Source organism: Rhinoderma darwinii, chromosome 11 (assembly GCF_050947455.1).
Source record: "Rhinoderma darwinii isolate aRhiDar2 chromosome 11, aRhiDar2.hap1, whole genome shotgun sequence".
NCBI lineage: Eukaryota > Metazoa > Chordata > Amphibia > Anura > Rhinodermatidae > Rhinoderma > Rhinoderma darwinii.
The window spans coordinates 76171555-76191821 of NC_134697.1; the positions used below are offsets into that span (position 1 = coordinate 76171555).

The 20267-nt window shown below is 44.9% G+C and overlaps 1 protein-coding gene across 3 annotated transcripts in view; it reads right to left on the reverse strand.

Moving 5' to 3' along the window:
- The window catches only part of NCOA4 (nuclear receptor coactivator 4), a 32169-nt gene extending 13402 nt beyond the window's left edge, over window positions 1–18767 (reverse strand). The window contains exon 1 of one of the 3 annotated variants that reach the window (XM_075841764.1): window positions 18682–18767. Coding sequence is in view for 2 of the 3 variants with exons in the window: in XM_075841762.1 (XP_075697877.1) it covers window positions 645–666 (22 nt within the window). In the remaining variant the exon portion in view is untranslated. Of the gene's footprint in view, window positions 1–644; window positions 857–18681 lie in introns of those variants that run through there. The other 2 variants (XM_075841762.1, XM_075841761.1) reach the window with 2 other exon arrangements.
- Window positions 18768–20267: the final 1500 nt, after the last annotated feature.

Sequence of the window (20267 nt, forward strand, 5' to 3'; positions counted from 1 at the left end):
AGCACTACTGCAACGTGCAGGTTTTTGATTATGTTTCGCACGTATTTCCATTACAAACAGGTCATTTAACTCCATGCAAAAACAACAACCCACCAACTCACCAAACAACCCACCATGCCTCAAAAACGGCAAACTATATTGCATTTCTTCAGAACCAATTCCCTTGAAAGTTTTCCTGATGCCTTACAAAGAATAAAGCAAGAGTCACATTTGAGTTCTCCGGGACACCAGCAAAACCATTTATGACAGGATGTAGATTTGATATGCCTGGGTCTCCAACTGCTGGGAAACTACACCTCCCAGCATGCCCTGATAAGACACAAAAGTTAGCCTGGAGGGATACAGAACAGCTGGGATGTCGGTCCGCAGCCGGGGCTCTATGGTCAGCACAGGGTGAAGTTCAGGACAGGTCAAACTGCAGATAAATGCAGCATTTGCAGTGAGGCCCAGAGGGGTCTGCACCCAGTACCCCCAGCTGTTGTAGCACTACAACTCCCAGCATAGACGCAGACCAGTGCACTACACATTGTAGATCCTTCCATGTAACAATGAACCATCGCGCAGCCCCCCCATCAATAGAGGTGCAGTAAAGAAAGCATCTCTCCACCAGCACGCACACACTGGCCCGGCGGTCTGAGAGGTACCTGGCTCGCTGCACGGCCGCATCTCCCGGTCACCGGCACCACAGGAAGAAGCTCACTCCGGCCTCATAGCAGTTTAAAGCGTTCCAGCTGACGTCACGGTTTATGGGCGGAGCGTGCGGCCGCCACTAGCAGAAAGCACTCGCTCACGTACACAGCTGATGGGGAGAAAAGAGGGGGGTCAAGGAGAGACGACTACGAGTCTCCTTATCAACAAGCCGAGATAAAGAATAGCTGCGCCAGCAAACAGCGCTGAACTGTTGACGAAGCACAATGGCAGGGACTCGTCCTCCAGTCATAATAACCAATCAGATTACAGCTATATCCGCACGTTACCCGTGAAAAAGCTGGGGTCTGATTGGCTGACCTGTACGCTCTATACTCCGTGTTTTTGTATCCTTCAGCGACACTGGTCACATTGTATAGAGAGGCGCATCCCCTCCAGCACTGTCACATAGTGCCGGACCTGCATCTATCACACATCTATAATCCTGTGGATATACCATCAATATTGAAGATGAGAGTACCCCTTTAACTTGACAGTACACCTACCATGCGATATATATATATTTTTAGTGTATACCTTTCTTTGTATGGAATAACATAATCCACTTCGCTATTCCATACTGCAAGGGTATGTGCACACGTAGTGACCAAAAACGTCTGAAAATCCAGAGCTGTTTTCAAGGGAAAACAGACCCTGCTTTTCAGACGTTTTTTGACCAACTCGGATTTTTCGAGGCGTTTTTCGCGCCGTTTTCGCGCCGTTTTTTACGTCCGTTTTTGGAGCTGTTTTCATTGGAGTCTATGGCTATGTTCACACGGGGTCTTTTGCCGAGTTTTTTGACGCGGAAACCGCGTCGCAAAACTCGGCAGAAACGGCCCGAGAACGCCTCCCATTGATTTCAATGGGAGGCGTCGGCGTCTTTTTCCCGCGAGCAGTAAAACTGCCTCGCGGGAAAAAGAAGCGACATGCCCTATCTTCGGGCGCTTCCGCCTCCGACCTCCCATTGACTTCAATGGGAGGCAGGAGAAAGCGTATATCTCGCTGTTTTATGCCCGCGGCGCTCAATGGCCGTGGGCGAAAAACGGCGCGATAATCGCCGCGAAAATCGGCGTGCAGGGAGAGGAATATCTGCCTCAAAGTTCCAAACGGAATTTTGAGGCAGATATTCCTCCCCCAAAATACTCCGTGTGAACATAGCCTATGAGAAAACAGCTCCAAAAACGTCCAAAGAAGTGTCCTGCACTTCTTTTGACGAGGCTGTATTTTTACGCGTCGTCGTTTGACAGCTGTCAAACGACGACGCGTAAATGACAGGTCGTCTGCACAGTATGGGTATGTTCACACGTAGTCAACAAAAACGTCTGAAAATCCAGAGCTGTTTTCAAGGGAAAACAGACCCTGCTTTTCAGACGTTTTTTTACCAACTCGCATTTTTCGCGGCGTTTTTTACGTCCGTTTTTGGAGCTGTTTTCATTGGAGTCTATGAGAAAACAGCTCCAAAAACGTCCAAAGAAGTGTCCTGCATATAATGTATATAAGTGTCCTGCACTTCTTTTGACGAGGCTGTATTTTTACGCGTCTTTGTTTGACAGCTGTCAAACGACGACGCGTAAATGACAGGTCGTCTGCACAGTACGTCGGCAAACCCATTCAAATGAATGGGCAGATGTTTGCCGACGTATTGGAGCCGTATTTTCAGACGTAAAACGAGGCATAATACGCCTCGTTTACGTCTGAAAATAGGTCGTGTGAACCCAGCCCAAGAGAGAAAAAAACACACGGGATTTAGATGTTCTGTAAATAAAGTCCGCAGGCGTTTTATTTCTTTTCATAAGAGACAAAAAAAAAACAAGAAAAAGGAAAAAAAACAAGATTCTGATAGAATGTGAAACACAACGTAGCGCTAAACTCTATAAATATTATTTATTTGGGAACAAACAACCTGTGTTAACCTTTTTTTAGGGTCGGCTGACGCAGTTTCCTGGCGCTGATTTTTACGAGGATTTTTACCAGAATCAGCACCAAAAAAGCCCAAATAGCCCCCCATTGATTTCAGGCGATTTTATTTTCCCAGGCGACATTTGACCGCTCGCAGGAAGAAAAAAAAAAAAGGCGCCATCTTTCTTGGAGCGGTTTCACCTCTGACTTTCCTTTGAAATCGTTATGAGGCAAAAATAACCTGCAGCACTCATTTGAAGCGGTTTTTAATTAGATTCATTTTACAAAACGGCTGAAAAAACAAAAAAAAACGCCACAAAAAATGTGTCAGAAAACGCTGGCATTTCAAAATGTGGCTCAAAATATTTTCTGCCTGAGAAAAAAAACTCTGCATGAACTACCTTAGGCCCTGTTCACACTGAGTTTTTTGGCGCGGAAACTGCTCTTCAAAACTCGTCAAAAACCGCCCAAAAATGCCTCCCATTGATTTCAATGGGAGGTGGACAAGTTTTTTTACCGCAAGCGGAAAAACCGCGTTGCGGTACAAAGAAGCGACATGCCCCATCTTGAGGCGGTTTCCGCTTCCAAAACCCCATTTCAATCAGTCAGAAACAGGGAAAAAACGCCTCGACGAGTGTTTTGACAAACCACTGTGCAAAAAACGTCTGGAGGAGGCTATGTTCACATGGAGTATTTTGCAGGAGGAATATTTTGGTCAGCAGTTCAGGGATTTGCTTTACAGCAGCCACAGGGAAATAAAATCTGAATTCAGAAAACAAACCAGGCTACCCTGAGTAAGACCACACAGAGCGGCCCTGACCCGGCCAACAACCGCGACGGGAGCCATGTTTAACGCTGCTGTCAAATAGCCTGTTAATAGCCACGCGTTATCGCGGGTAAAACGACCCTTTATTTGCAGAATCATTCGGCCATTACTACAAAAAAAAAAAGACAATACCGCAGTAATGTTGCCATAGCAACGCGACCCTCTGCTCTCCACGAGATTACACTACAGCGGTCACATGAGATGAAACGTCATCACAGGTGGCCGGGCTGCCCGGAGAGAACATCCGGGAAGAAAAGGAGCCGTCGCTATGACAACGCCTGAGGGGTAACTACAGACTATTCTATTCAATTTAAACAACAACAAAAAAAGTCTTTTTTTCAGATTTGCTATTTTACAGCAGAATCGCAGCTTTTCTGCCGCAAAAAAACGGAACATTTGCTACTTGTTGCAGCTTTTACCTCCCCATCGAATTCAATAGGGAAAACCCACAACAAAAGCGCAGCTATTCCGCAGCATAAATTGACCTGCCGCAGAATACAAAAAACGTAGCGCAATTCAATTTATAAAGGTTTCACTGAAGTCAATGGGTGCGCGAAAATCACGGACAGCACACGGACGCGCATCCATGTGCTGTCTGTGATTCACGCAGCAGTTGCTAAAGAAATGAAGAGAAAAAGAAATACACCGCCTTCAGGTTTTTTTTGCGGACGTAAAAACGCATGAGATACGGATGACATACGCGCGTAAAAAAACAGACGCGCGCCGTACACGGATGTCACACGGAACTGCAACGCAAGAAAAACGCTGCATTTTTTATGCGCGCAAAACAGACACGTTCAATAGAATAAGGCCTCACACTCTCAGACTATGTAGGAAAAGCCCCGTTTTCAGGGCAATGGCAACACCCAATTGTCAATTTATTTAAACATTTCCAGGAGGAATAAACAGAGGAACGGCGCAATGTGGAGTTCTAAGAACAGATGATCCAGAATGGTCATTTCATGGGAAATATAATTATTTAGTACAACAGACGTCAGGAAAGGCGACAGCGCCCCCAAACCAGCTGCCCCCGAGGAACGTCCCACTGTCCACATGGGAAATCTAGATCGGCAGGACCGCACATTCCAGCAATTCTCTACCTGGAAAATTATTGTATTCCGCATAGATTTTCTTTTTAACCTTTAACATTCAATGTTTTGAATCCAAAGTGAAATTGGAGCAGAGGTACGAGAACAAGCCCTGACTAAACAAACACAAGTCAGAGGAGCCCGGTATGTAGAAGATATATTGCGGGAATTCAGAGCCACGAGACGTGGGCATGAGAATCTACGCCGCTCACTTCATTGTTACTTATTTGGACCAAACTACCTTTGTAAACGGAGCCAGGACAGGGCCCGAAAAAGGAAATACGCCAAGGAAGTAGAAGGTGCAATAACAAAGCAGCTCGTACCTGCGCCAATCACGTACGCAGATGACAGTACAAAACATCAAGCCAACCGCGCAGCCACAGAGGAAAGGGTAACGGCACCGTTTGCAGACATGATGGTTTCCATCGGCCACTTTCACACGGCAGTATTTTAGTAATTTTTTTGCATCAGTATTTGTAAACCAAAACCAGGAGTGTAAGGGCATGTTCACACACACACAATTAGGATATGTGCACACTGATTCTTTTCAGCCGTTTTCCGTGCCGTAAATGCGCTGAAGAACCAGAAGCTGAACGCCTCCAAACATCTGCCCATTGATTTCATTGTGAAAAACGGCATTACGTTTACGCACCCGTTTGAAAAAAAAAAGCACGTAAAAAAACGCCCGTAAAAAGAAGTGCATGTCACTTCTTGAGCAGTTTTTCATTGTGTCAATAGAAAAACAGATCCAAAAATGGCTGCAAAAAACGCATCAAAAAAGTTTGTTGCTTAAAAAAATAAATCAAAGGCTATTTTTCCTTGAAAACCGCTTCGTATTTTACAGCCGTTTTTTTGTGTAGCGTGTGAACATACCCTAAAAAACGGCTGAAAATGACGGAGCTATTTTCGAGAGAAAACGGAAGGGTGTCCGTAAATATGGTCCGTATTGCATCCGTATTCATACGGGTCTGTGAAAAAAAGAGGGAGGATGCAAATGATGTCATCAGCATGTTGCATAGCAATGCCTCCGTAAATACGGATGGTATACGGTGCAAATCCATATACCGTCCGTATTTACGGAAGCGCCCATAGACTTCTATGGGAGAGTCCGTGCCGTAATTACTGACAAGCATTTTTTTCATGGCTGGATCTACCGCATTTTGGTGCGGACATAGTGGAGGGTGCGGCCCATGAGCCACCAGAATTTGCTAAGATCAAGTGTTGTAAGCCGTGTTTTTAACTCCGTTTTGGCTGGAGATCTAAGGGCTTGTCCACACAGAACGGAATTGCTGCAGAAAATGGTGCGTATTTTGCGGCGTTTTTCTCAATGTTGGGGGATGGAGACATCTCTTCTGAAAGACGCAGCAATTCAGTGTCCACTTTCCGCAGCAGGAACGGACACGCTGCAGTCTGAAAAATACGCACCGCAGGTCAATGTCTGCTCGGAATTTTACGCAGCGCGTGGATGGGATTTGTTAAATCCCATCCACTATACGGCTACTGTATTCTGCCTCGTATTTTCCGTCCACAATTCTGGACGGAAAATACGCAATTCCGCTACGTGTGGACAAGCCCTAAATCTGCAGGCAAATTCCACAGCAATTTCAGAACCTGTGCACTTACCATTACAATTTCAGTGTATCATAACCCCACCTCGCCCTGCCCGGCTTCATGCATGCAGTTTTTGGCTGGAGATTAGGGGTAGGCAAAGATTTATTTCACGCACAGAGCCTTGTAAGGCCCTGTTCACATTTGTGTTGGAGGCTCGGTTAGGATTCCTGGAAACAATAGCGTAGAATGCTGCACTACTGCTTCCGGTAAAACCACGGACACCCCGACAGAAAGCTGACGAAACCCATAGAAGTAAAGGAGTACAGTCTGCGACGCTGCTTCCGTTCTTCCCTTGTTCTGCGTGTTCTACTGACGCAGGTGTGAACGTAGCCTAAGTGGCTTGATCGCATAAAAATAGATACTTCTCACTTTTAGTTTTCATGCGTCAGCATTATTACAGCACTGACATTCTTTTTTAATGCAGTTCCTATGTGCTGAGCTTGCACCCCAACCCAACTCCCGAATATATAACTGACGGCGCTCCTCAAAAAGCGTAACTGAAACTTGATCATTCAGGATTACACAGAAGAACACGGTGCTAGTTTAAAGGGGTTATCCGGGATCCAAAACGTATTTTGTGAATAGCTGAAAATGAGATGCATTAAACCTTCTCCTGGCGATCCAGCGCTGACGCTCCAGCACTGACGCTCCAGCACTGTCGCTCCAGCACTGACGCTCCCAATGATTGTTTACATTCACGTAGCAAGTGACCGGGATCGCCAAGGAAAGGATAGCCGAGACTACTAGGCTCGGCGATATAATGCAGAGGACTCCTAGGACTCGTCATCCGTATACAGCGACGCATGGCCTTCGTGCACTACCATCTAGGCGACATCAGGTGCCACCGGTACAGAAATATCACTGCTATATGGGAGAACACCTCCGTATATACGGCATTTGATGGGGCATGCCAAGAGGTACCATAGCATTCCTATGTAAGTCTATGGCAGACCTATTACGGCTACTCACAAAACTGAGCAGTAATACCGCCAAGTGCATGAGCCCTAATAGGGCGGTAATGCTGCGGCTGAAAAGCTTCGGCAAAAGCACATACATTTACATGAATTTATCCCAGCAACGTCCACATTTACAGAACTGCTCAACAAGAAAACAGTCTTTGGAGGAGAAGAATCTTATTTTGTATTCGCTTTGTAAACACGGTCAATGAGATGAGAAGCTTTCTATGACACGCGGATGACATAAGGCCTATTGATTTCAATAGGAAAAACGCGTTCCGTTCCCACGGGGTGTTTTTTTTATGCGGCCGTTTTTAAAAATGGCGCGTAAAAAAGAAAGTGCAGGTCACTTCTTGTGCCGTTTTTGGCGCAGTTTTTCATGGACTCAATAGAAAAACAGCTCCAAAAACGCCGCAAAAAGCGCAAGTTGCTTAACCCCTTCCCGACATTTGCCGTACATGTACGTCATGGAAAGTACTGACTTCCCGCATCTTGCCGTACATGTACGCCAAATGTTTGGGACCGGCTCAGAAGCTGAGCCGGTGCCATCATCACCGGATCTCAGCTGTATCTTACAGCTGACATCCGGCTGTAACGGCGGGGACCGAAATTAGCTTCGATCCCCGCCATTAACCCCTTAAGTGCAGCGCTCAAACGCGATCACTGCACTTAAGGTGTTTGCAGCTCATCGGAACCCCAGTAATGAAATTGCCGGGGTTCAGGGGGCTGCAATGGCAACCGGAGGCCTAATACTGGCCTCCCGGTCTGCCTAGCACCGAAGCCAGTCAAGATCCGCCCGGCGGCGGAGCCTGATCGGCTTCCGTAGCTGCCGGCAAGATGGCGCCGGGTCAGGAGCTGATCCGGCGTCATCAGCGGTGGGAGTCAGCTGTACTGTACAGCTGACATCCACCTGTAACGGCAGGAACCGGAGCTAGCTCCGATCCCTGCCATTAACCCCTTCGATGCAGCAATCGAAAGCGATTGCTGCATCGAAGCGGTTACTAGCAGATCGCCAGCCCTGACAGGCAATCGGGACTGGCGACTGCTGTTATGGCAACAGGAGACACAATGGTCTCCTGCTCTGCCATTACGGAAGCCGATTTAGGCCCCGCCGGGAGGCGAAGCCTAATCGGCTTGCTGTCAGTGAATGACTGACAGATCTAATACATTGCACTACATAGGTAGTGCAATGTATTAGAAAAAAAAAAATCTGACCGTTGGAACTTCAAGTCCCCTAGTGGGACTTGAGAAAAAGTGTAAAAAAAGTGTAAAAAAAGTGCAAAAAATAAAAGTTTGAAAACAATAAAAGTTTCAAGTAATCAAATAAAACACAATCCCCCTTTTACGCTTATCAAGTCCTTTATTATTGAAAAATAATAATAAACCATATGTATTTGGTATCGCCACGACCGTAACGACCGGAGGTATCAAAATATTATATTATTTATTGCACGCGGTGAACAGCGTAAAAAAAACCGTAAAAAACGTTAGAGTTTCTGTTTTTTGGTCACTTTGCCCTACAAATATTAGAATAAAAAGTGATCAAAAAGTCGCACGTATCCAAAAATGGTACCTAGAAAAACTATAGCTCGTCCCGCAAAAAACAAGCCCTCATACACCTCCGTCGACAAAAAAATTAAAAAGTTATGGTTCTCACAACTTGGCGACAGAAAAAATACATTCTTTTTACAAAAGTAATTTTATTGTGCAAAAAGTTGTAAAACATAAAAAAGTTCTATAAATTAGGTATCGCCGGAATCGTACTGACCCACAGAATAACGTGAACATGTAGTTTATAACGCATGGTGAACGCTGTATAAAAAAAAAACGAAAAAAGCTGTGCCAGAATTGCGTTTTTTTGTTTACCTGGCATCCCAAAAAATAGGATAAAAGGTGATCAAAAAGTCGCATGTACCCCAAAATGGTACCAATAATAACTACAGCTCATCCCGCAACAAACCAGCCCTCATACCGCTACGTCTATGAAAAATAAAATTAGTTATGGCTCCAATAAGTCAGGAAATAAAAAAATATGCAGTTGTGCCTGAGGGGAACATTTCTTCTGTTTGAAGAGGCGATTTATCAAGGACCTAAAATTAGGGAACCAGGAAAGGGAGGGCCCAAACATATCCGCTGGAAGCGACGGTGCCCGTATTATACCAGGACAACACTTTCCCAGCAAAATTCCCCAAACTACAAAGGCGCGGAGTGTGGATCAAAAGGGGGATAAGTAAAGACACCATTTATCAGTGCGACACTGGCCTGTGCAGAAAGGATTGTGTCACAGCGTAACACACATCTATGGATTATTTTATTGTTTTTTTTTACCCCGTTATTATACCACCTGACTATGCCCCTTATATACTCCGCCCGGCTTACATATGCCCTACATTATAAACGGAAACACCAGTAAGACTCCAAACAAAACTACTACCAAGCAAAATCCACGCTCCAAAAGCCAAATGGCGTTTCCTCCCATCTGAACCCTACAGCGTGCCCAAACAGCAGTTTCCTTCCACATATATGGCATCGTCATACCCGGGAGAACCCTTTTAGCAATTTTTGGGGTGTGTGTCTCCAGTGGCATAAGCTGGGCACGACATATTTGCCACTGAATGGCATATCTAGGGAAAAATATAAATTTTTAATTTGCACCATCCACAGCACATTTATTAATGGAAAAGACCTGTGGGGTGAAAATGCTCTCTACACCCCTTAATAAATGCCTTGAGGGGTGCAGTTTCCATAGTGGGGTCACTTCCCAGGGGTTTATTTTTATTATTTCACATCTGAGCCTCTGCAGTTGTGAACCAATACTTTGTAAATCGCCAAATTAGGCCTCAATTTTACATGGTACGCTTTCACTCCTGAGCCTGGTCGACTGTCCAGGCAAGAGATTAGGGCCACATGTAGGGTGTTTCTAAAACCAGGAAACCCAGCATAATAATTAGAGAGCTGTCTCGTTATGGTGGCACAAGCTGGGCACCACATATTGTCCACATATCTGTGGAAAAAATCCCATTTTCACTCTGCAACATCGAGTTCACACTAATTTCTACAAAACACCTGCAGGGTTAACATGCTCACTACACCCGTAGGTAAATGCATTGAGGGGTGTAGTTTCCAAAATGGGGTCACTTCTGGGGGGTTTCCACTGTTTTGGGCCCACAGGCGCCCAAAAACCAATCCAGAAACATCTGCACTCCAAATGGCGGTCCTTCCCTTCTGAGCCCTGCCGTGTGCCCAAACAGCAGTTTATGACCACATATGGGGTATTGCCGTACTCGGTAGAAATTGCTTTACAAATGTTGGGTTCTTTTTTTCCTTTATTTGTTGCGAAAATGAAAAAATTTGCGCTAAAGCTACGTCTTATTGAAGAAAAAGGATTGTTTTTATTTTCACTGCCCAATTCTAATAAATTCTATGAAACATCTGTGGGGTCAAAATGCTCACTACGCCCCTAGATGAATTCCTCAAGAGGTGTAGTTTCCTAAATGGTGTCACTTTTTGGGCGTTTTCATTGTTTTTTCCCCTCAGGGGCTTTGCAAATGTGACATGGCCGCCGCAAACCATTCCTGCTCAATGTGATCTCCAAAAGCCAAATAGCGCTCTTTCCCTTCTAAGCCAAGCCGTGTCTCCAAACAGCCGTTTATTACCACATGTGGGGCATTGTTTTACTCGGGAGAGATTGGTTTACAAATTTTACGGTGCTTTTTCTCCTTCAGCCCTTGTGGAAATGAGAAAAAATTAGCTAAACCTACATTTTCTTTGAAAAAATTTAGATTGTCATTTTCAGGGCCTATTTCCAATAATTTATGCAAAAAACCTGTTGGGTCAAAACGCTCACTATACCCCTAGATAATTTCCTCAATGGGCGTAGTTTCCAAAATGGGGTCACCTGTGGGGGGTTTCCACTGTTTTGTCCCCTCAGGGGCTTTGTAAATGTGACATGGCCTCTCAAACCATTCCTGCTAAACTTGAGCTCCAAAAGCCAAATAGCGCCCTTTCCCTTCTCAGCCTCGCCGTGTCTCCAAACAACCGGTTATTACCACATGTGGGGTATTGTTTTACTCGGGAGAAATTGCTTTACAAATTTTATGGTGCTTTTTCTCCTTTAGTCTTTGTGAAAATGAGAAAAAAAAATCGCTAAACCTACATTTTCTTTGAAGAAATGTTGATTTTAATTTTCACGGCCTACTTCTAATAATTTCTGTAAAAAAGCTGTGCGGTCAAAATGCTCACTGTACCCCTAGATAATTTCCTTGAGGTGTGTAGTTTCCCAGATGGGGTCACTTTTGGGGGATTTTGACTGTTTTGGCACCGCAAGAGCCCTTCAAACCTGACATGGTGCCTAAAATTTATTCTAACAAAAATAAGGCCCGAAAATCCACCAGGTGTTCCTTTGCTTCTGAGGCCGGTGCTTCAGTCCAGTAGCACGCTACGGCCACATGTGGGATATTTCCTAAAACTGCAGAAACTGGGCAACAAATATTGAGTTGCATTTCTCTGGTAAAACCTTCTGTGTTATAAAAAAAATTGTACTAAAAATTTATTTCTGCAAAAAAATATGAAATTTGTAAAATTCACCTCTACATTGCTTTAATTCCTGTGACATGTGTAAAGGGTTAAGACATTTTCTAAATGCTGTTTTGAATACTTTGAGGGGTGAAGTTTTTAAAATGGGGTGACTTTTTGGGGGTTTCTAATATATAAGGCCCTCAAAGCCACTTCACAACTGAACTGGCCCCTGTAAAAATAGCCTTTTGAAATTTTCTTGAAAATGTGAGAAATTGCTGCTAAAGTTCTAAGCCTTGTGAGGTCATAGAAAAATAAAAGGATGTTCAAAAAACGATGCCAATCTAAAGTAGACATATGGGTGATGTTAATTAGCAACAATTTTGGGTGGTATAACTGCCTGTCTTACAAGCAGATACATTTAAATTGAGAAAAATGCAAATTTTTGCAATTTTTCGCTAAATTTTGGTGTTTTTCACAATTAAATACTGAACATATCGAGCAAATTTTGCCAGTAACATAAAGTCCAATGTGTCACGAGAAAACAATCTCAGAATCGCTTGGATAGGTGGAAGCATTCCGGAGTTATTACCACATAAAGTGACACATGTCAGATTTGAAAAATGAGGCTCGGTCAGGAAGGTCAAAAGTGGCTAAAGAGGGAAGGGGTTAAAAAATGCCTGAAAATCAGGGGCTGTTTTCACTTGAAAACAGCTCCGTATTTTACAGCCGTTTTTTGGTAAGGGTATGTTCACACGCTGAGAGGCAGTTACGTGTGAAAAGACAGACTAATAACAGCTGCCTCGTTTCACACGTAAAAGCTCCTCCTCGTAATTTACGAGGCGTCTGAGACGCTCGTAAACCTTGAGCCGTGCTTCATTGATTTCAATGAAGAACGGCTCAAATTACGTGGCAAAGAAGTGCCCTGCACTTCTTTGCCGAGGCAGTAAATTTACGCGTCGTCGTTTGACAGCTGTCAAACGACGACTCGTAAATAACAGGTCGTCTGCACAGTACGTCGGCAAACCCATTCAAATGAATGGCCAGATGTTTGCCGACGTATTGCAGCCATATTTTCAGACGTAAAACGAGGCATAATACGCCTCGTATACGTCTGAAATTTGGCCGTGTGAACATACCCTAAGTGTGGGAACATGGCCTCAAGGAAAGATTTGAACCTCCTCCATGTTTTGGACCCACTCCTGGTTTTGGCTTGCAAATATTGAAGCAAAATATTGGCCAAAATCTGCAAGTGTGAAAGTGGCCTAAGAGGGGGAAAAAAAACTCACACTCCTTTTTAAAATCATTGAAAAAATCCCATCATTCAAAAAAATAGAAAGAAGAAATAAAATAATCACTAGGGAGTCCAGATAGTTTAATGTTTTCCTATGGGCAGCGATGGTCACGGAACGTATATACTTGCATGACAAAACGTGTGGAGCCCTTTTACTTCTGGTCTCACAATTATAAAGTTTCCCACCTAAGCAAGGGATGCCAGCTCACTAGGATAGGCCCCTACTTGTCGATTCGCGGTGAGATTAGAAAAAGACTCTTAGTTGGCGGTGTGTATGAAATTAATTTGGTATTATTATAAGGATAATACCAAATTAATTCGAAGACCGCAACTAAGGAGTCCCTCTCTATTCTAACCACGTTTCTTATGACAACAGGAAAACACGAAGGTCTCTTCCACATGTCAAAACTAGGAGTGGGTCCCTCACAGAAAAAGTATAATGAAAAGATTTGCACCTCTTCCATGTTTTGGATCCACTCCTGGTTTTGGTATACAAATAATGACCTAAATACTGCCATGGGAAAGTGGCCCAAGGTCGATACCTGATGTCAACTACCGAGAGTCTGAGACTCAACACGTCCCATTCCGATGAAACGGCACAACCCAAAAAGGTGAGCAAAACTTACAACCATCCGATGTATAGTGTATGTCCCAAATTATGCCGACAATATTACCTTTGAGGAGTGGTGGTCCCTCTTTATCTTGTAAGCACTACTTGCTGATTGGTGGGGTCCAGACCACTGGGACCTCACTAATCCCAAGAGTGAAGGTGCCAAGGCCTATATCTGGCATTGCAGCCCAGGTCTATTGATGTAAATGGAGCTGGTGCTGAACCCCTCTAGTCCGTGTCACGGTCAACATCAGGGACTGGGTGGCCGTATTCAGCCTCAAAGTTTTATTTCTTTAAAAACCACAATAGCAGCAAAAAGCTGCTACTACGATTATAGCGGTAGACATGGCAACGAATGTCGCCATAACTTCAGACTACCACTTTTCATCACAGGAACACTTCAGAGACTGTGCCGACACCAGTACTAGTCGTCATCATCACGGTCGCCTCCATGGAGGGGCAGGCAGAGGCTGGTGACAGTCACTCTATACAGCAGAGCTTTGCAATACCGCAGTCGACTACGCTATTCATTCTGTCAAAACAACGGAACCCTGGCACAACGGAGACAAACGGAAACCATTGTCACCGGATCCGTCACCATTGAAATCAACAGTGATGGAAACGGAAACCTATGGTACGGAGACCTAGCTCCAAACTACCTGACTGTGCACACAATGATCCAGTCATCGAATTAAGGTCCTTTTACACCAGCCGATAATGAGCCGATGCAGCGAGCGCCGATCAACGAGACATCGATGATCGGCGCTCGTTTGCTCCTGTCACACAGAACTATGGATGGAGATAAGCGTTCGTTACTCCAATCGCTCGTCCCCATCCATCATCATGTTGGCAGCGCGTTTCGCTGTTTATACAGGAGGATGTGCTGCCGACAACGATAATATTTCACTTTTTTAAAACGATACGACCAGCAGATGATCGAGCGTTTGTTTACACAGGGAAATTATCGTCAACGAGTGTTATATGAGCGCTTGTCTGCCTGATAATTGCCCAGTGTAAAACCCCCTTTACTGACTGCAGACACGCGGATCTTCTTCAAAAGTAAGTACAACGAGCAAACAAATTATGAAATGCTGACGGCTGATATACCAAGATAAAAGGATCGGACTTCAAGGGGCAGAAGAAGGATTGTTCTCAGGCAGTGACATGTACAACACTTGTCCTTCATGGCGTCAGGCTGAAATTTAAGGGAAGGTCAGCAGATAAAGCCAACCAAGTCCCCGAAGCAGTCAGTGCCTCAAAAACCTTACAAAAACAAAAGCCACAAGTCACTGAAGATCTTTCTAAGTGACCACAGTCGTTATCAGTGCGCAAAACAATAACCCCAGTAATCCCCGGGATTCTCACCACAGAGGAAAAACAATGTTTTTCTCTCTTGTGGTCTTCTTGGGAACCCCGGACTAGGTTTCAAGGGAACAGGATTGGAAAACACCCGGTCTAAGTCTAGGTCCACATGTCACGGTCAAAGTGCGTTTTCTGTTTTTGCTGTGAACCCTGGCAAAACTGCACCATTTTACTGCAATGAATCCAGCCCTAAATATTTTATTTGACACAATGCAAAACTTACATATGCAATAAATTTTACATCAAAGAAACATAAATAACTAGATTTAGTTGCAAAAATGAGTTCACACTGGTAAAACCAGCGTTAGATAATCTGTGTCATGTGAGCTCAATCTAAGGGTCAGTTCACACTGAGTTTTCTTTTTTTGTAATTTTTTTTTAAAGGCCTTGCTGTAAACACATTCATATATATAAATATCCAAAACAATTTTCTAGGTGCATCGGTTATTTGTCCAGTCTTGTTTAGGACGCAATATAAAGCTGTTTTGCGGACAACGCCTGCCAGCGGCACGTATTGCAGGTCCATATAAGTCTATGTTCACACAGAGTATTTTGCAGGAGGAATATCTGCCTCAAAATTCCGTTTGGAAGTTTGAGGCAGATTTTCCTCTCCCTGCACGCCGATTTTCAGAGTTTTTCGCTGCGTTTTTCGCCCGCGGCCATTGAGCGCCGCGGGCATAAAACCCCGCGAAATACGCTTTCTCTGCCTCCCATTTAAGTCAATGGGAGGTCAGAGGCGGAAATGCCTGAAGATAGGGCATGTCGCTTCTTTTTCCCGCGAGGCAGTTTTACTGCTCACGGGAAAAAGACGCCGACGCCTCCCATTGAAATCAATGGGAGGCATTTTCGGGCCGTTTTTGCAGAGTTTTGCGACGCGGTTTCCACGTCAAAAAACTCGGCAAAATACTCCGTGTGAACCCAGCCTAAGATATTTTTATCAAGAGTCAGGTGATGCTGACAAGAGCTTGTTTCCTTATAAAAGTATAACTACATCTCAGTTTACTGAAGGGTAATTTGTATGTATATTTCCATATAAAGTGTTGCTATATAGAGGCGGCCATGTTTTATGGTTTACCACAGTACTATCTCTAATGCCAGCCTTAGGCTTCATTCACATCTGCGTCAGGACACCGTGCCGACGGAACGGAGCCCTGACTGACACAAAGGGAAACCATAGGTTTCCATTTGCATCACCATTGATTTTAATGGTGACTGATCCGATGCCAATGGTTTCAGTACGGCCGAACAAACGTTTCACCATCTCTCTGAACCCCACGGATATACACATTAAGGCCTTGCTGTAAACACTGCACCATTGAGCATGTTGACCTCACAGCTTTTCCATATATTTTATTGGAATTGGGGTGAGAAAATAGAAAATTGTGTCCAATAATATGCATGAGGCACACGACCGCGTTTGGTCCGTGATATACGGTCCGTATGTCAGCCGCATTCCTGGGACCGAACACACTGCAGGGAGCCGGGCTCCTCGCATCATAGTTATGTGCGATGCTAGGGGTCACTGCCTCGCTGCGGAAATATTGTTCCGTACTAAAAACATGATTAGTGTGGGACAGTATTTCCGAGGGGAGCCAGTGACTCCCATCATCATACATAACTATGATACATAACTATGATGCTAGGAGCCCAGCTCCCTGCACTGTGTCCGGTCCGGGAAATGTAGCAACACGGTCCGTATATCATAGACCAAACACGGTAGTGTGCATGAGGCCTAAGGCTATGTTCACACGCAGTGGCCAGAAACGTCTGAAAATACAGCGCTGTTATCAGGCGAAAACAGCTCCTGATTTTCAGACGTTTTTTTTAACAACTCGCGTTTTTTACGGCCGTTTTTGGAGCTGTCTTTTAATGGATTGAATGAAAAACTCCTCCAAAAACGTCCCAAGAAATGTCCTGCACTTCTTTTGACGAGCCGTCATTTTATGCGCCGTATTTTGACAGCGACGCCTAAAATAAAGGCTCGTGGGAACAGAACATTGTCATTCCCATTGAAAGCAGTGGGCAGATGTTTGTAGGCGTATTAGGGGCGTTTTTTTCAGGCGTAATTTGAGGCGTAAAATGTCTGAATTACGTCTGAAACCACTGCGTGTGAACATACCCTTAGGTGCATGCGGGTTTACTACAATGGAGGGAGAGTAATTCCCCCTAGTACTCCCAGTAGTTGCTGAATGGTTTAGAAAAGTACAGTGATCGCCGGATTGTAAAAGCTAAATCTGTGACTTTCATGACTACAGCACATCTAGTGACAACAAAGGTGACAATAGTAACTCTTTATTGGCGGCGGGCGGGCGGTGCAGGTCCTCAGTCTACAGCAACGTCTTTTGATAGGACTGTAGAAGGGGAAAATGAGCGTTCATTCTCTGAGCAGGAGCGGTTACGAACAGCTCCTGCCCCACGGGTAAGGCCACACGGAGCGGCCCGGACACGGTCAAAACAGCCTGTTAGTGGCCGCACGTTTTATAGCCACATGATTTTGCAGGTCACAAGTTACCCCCTATCCGTAGGGCAAGGGGTAACTTGCTGATCGGTGGATATCCAACGAGAACGGGGAGCCCGAAGTTGCCCGAACTCCAAGTTTGAACTGAGCGGCAGGTCGCTAACACGCACTGTCGCTCCATTCATTCTCTATGGCAGCGCCGGAGATAGCTGAGTGTAGTGTTTGGCTTTTTCCGGCGCTGCCATAGAGACTGAATGGAGCGGCAGGAGTTCTTGTAAACGGAGGGGGTCCGAGCTGTCAGACACCTACTGATGAGCAAGTTACCCCTTACCCTCTGGATAGGGGGTAACTTGTTGTAACCAGAATACCCCTTAACAAGGTATTTGACAGCAGCGCCTAACATACTGCCTGCCGGTTGTTGGCCGCGTCGTGACCATGCCAGGGCCGCTCCGTGTTGCCTTACCCTTAGAGAAACCTGAGTATGCCCGGGATCAGAGGAACCTCCGAGCCCAAATGTTTAACCCTTTGGCCACCGCTGTCCCAGACCGCCACATGTTCAAAGGGGACTCCCCTCTTTCAATGAAGTCACCAGGTTTCCTGGTGATGCGATCAAACGCCGGGGAATCCCTCTGCTGTCAGCCCTGGGAACCTAGAAAGGACCCCGGGGCTGTCTGTTCAGTTTGCCTGCGGCTATGGCGCACTATGTGTTACCCGTACATCAGCCTGGGTCATAGTGACAGTGTAATGGATTAGCATACAACAGCACGTCAATACATTTGAAGTAAAAAAAATCCCTATATGGGAATTTTTTTTAATAAAAACATCAAAAAGTTTGCAAAATAAAAGATTTAGTATAAAATGCATTTTATTGTGAATACCAAATGTAGAAAAAAAATAAATACACATATTAGTTATCTCCACGACCGTAATAACCTGAGAAATTAATTTATTAGGTTAGATAGTGTAAAAAATTTTTAAAAGGGAATGCAGAAAAATAGCTTTTTTTTTCCTATATAAACAACAAAAAAACACAGTAATTTATATGTAAACCCCAAACTGCGCTAAAAAAATAAATAAAAAAAATTCTCATACAGACACGTCAATGAAAAAAGAATAAAAAAGTAATGGCAGCTGAAATGCAAAAAACGTAGCTGTCATTAAGGGGTTAACACCACTCAATATCGATAACAGATCTTATGTAATATCCGGAACACACATCCAGTCGTTACTCACAGACCCCCTCAGCGCACCCCCTACAGAGAGAGCTGGCACGCATGCGCAGTTCTCATCCTGAACGGTAGGGCACACAATGACCCAGATAACGCCAGCAATAGGTCACACTCACACACCAAAACTCGGTGGAGATCTCACTCACCGCGTGGTGTCAGCGACACGCAGATCTTCCAGTTTTGTGACAATCCAACCCAGGGGCCGAGACCCGGTGTCAAGCTACCCGTACTGTACGTACGTACGCCGGGAGAAGAAAAGAAAGAGAGGGCGGAAACCTCGCGAGAAGAGATTAAATTGTTAGCTTAGAAATAGTATTGATTCTTGGTGATGCAGTGCTGCCTCCTAGTGGTTGGAAGAAATGTAACAGCAGGCTATAATTTGTGTGTAGAGGTTTCGGCAGCGATGTTGGGCTGCGGTCAGTTATGTGGGAACGGCAATTGTCAAACGTGGCACCTACAGTAGTTTAAGGGCTTATTCATACGAACGGGATATACGTCCGTGCAACGCGCGTGATTTTCACGCACGTCGCAAGGACCTATATTAGTCTATGGGGCCGTGCAGTCACGACATGTCCGTTCTTTGGGCGTTTTTCGCGCATCACGCACCCATTGAAGTCAATGGGTGCGTAAAAACCACGCATGTCACACGGAAGCACTTCCGTGCGACGCGCGTGATTCGCGCAACAGCTGTGAAAAGGATGAATGAAAACAGAAAAACACCTCGTGCTTTTCTGTTTACAAACATCCAAATGGAGTGTCATAATGATGGCGGCTGCGCGAAAACCACGCATCATATGATGCTGCCACACGGAGCTGTCAAGTGCCTTTTGCACAGGCAAAAGGCAGCGTCTTTTGTGTGCGCAAAAGGCACATGCTTGTGTGAATCCGGCCTAATGCTGGATTCACACGAGGTCACTACGTACGTAATGGACGGAACGTATTTTGGCCGCAAGTCCCGGACCGAACACAGTGCAGGGAGCCGGGCTCCTAGCATCATAGTGATGTACGACGCTAGGAGTCCCTGCCTCTCCATGGAACTACTGTCTCGTACTGAAAACATGATTACAGTACAGGACAGTTGTCCCGCAGCGAGGCAGGGACTCCTAGCATCGGGCAGTTTTTCACGAGTTTTGCGGAGCGGTTTCCGCGCCAAAAAACGTGTAAAAAAACTCAGTGTGAACAGGGCCTAACCCCTCCTCGCAATATCACATACATGTGTGAGGATAAGCAATATATTACTACATCCTGCGCAGGTTGCCAACTGTCTGTAAATTCCTGAACAGTCGCTAGAAATTGGGGATTTTTCTACCACTGTCGGTAAAAAAAAATTTATGAAACTTTTCTTTTTTTACATTGTTTTAAAACTTTTTTGTCCCACCGGGGCCTTCAAGGTTCAACTGCCTTATCGCTGTCATAATACATTGCAATTCTTATTTAGTGCAATGTATTATAACTGCCAATGGCAAATGGCATACCTGAAAGCAATTGTAAGGCCTTGTTCACACAGTGCAGATTTGCTGCAGCTTTTGCATGTATTTTTTAAGCCAAAACCAGGAACGGAACCTAAACAGAAGAAATATACAAAGGAAGGCCTTATAGGTCTGCTCTCCTAGATCTAATTCTGGTTTTAGCTTAAAAAATGCATGTAAAATCTGCTGATCGCCTCCATGCCACGCCTCATTGATAACACCTCAGCAGTGCCACAGGCTGATCGCCTCCATGCCACGCCGCA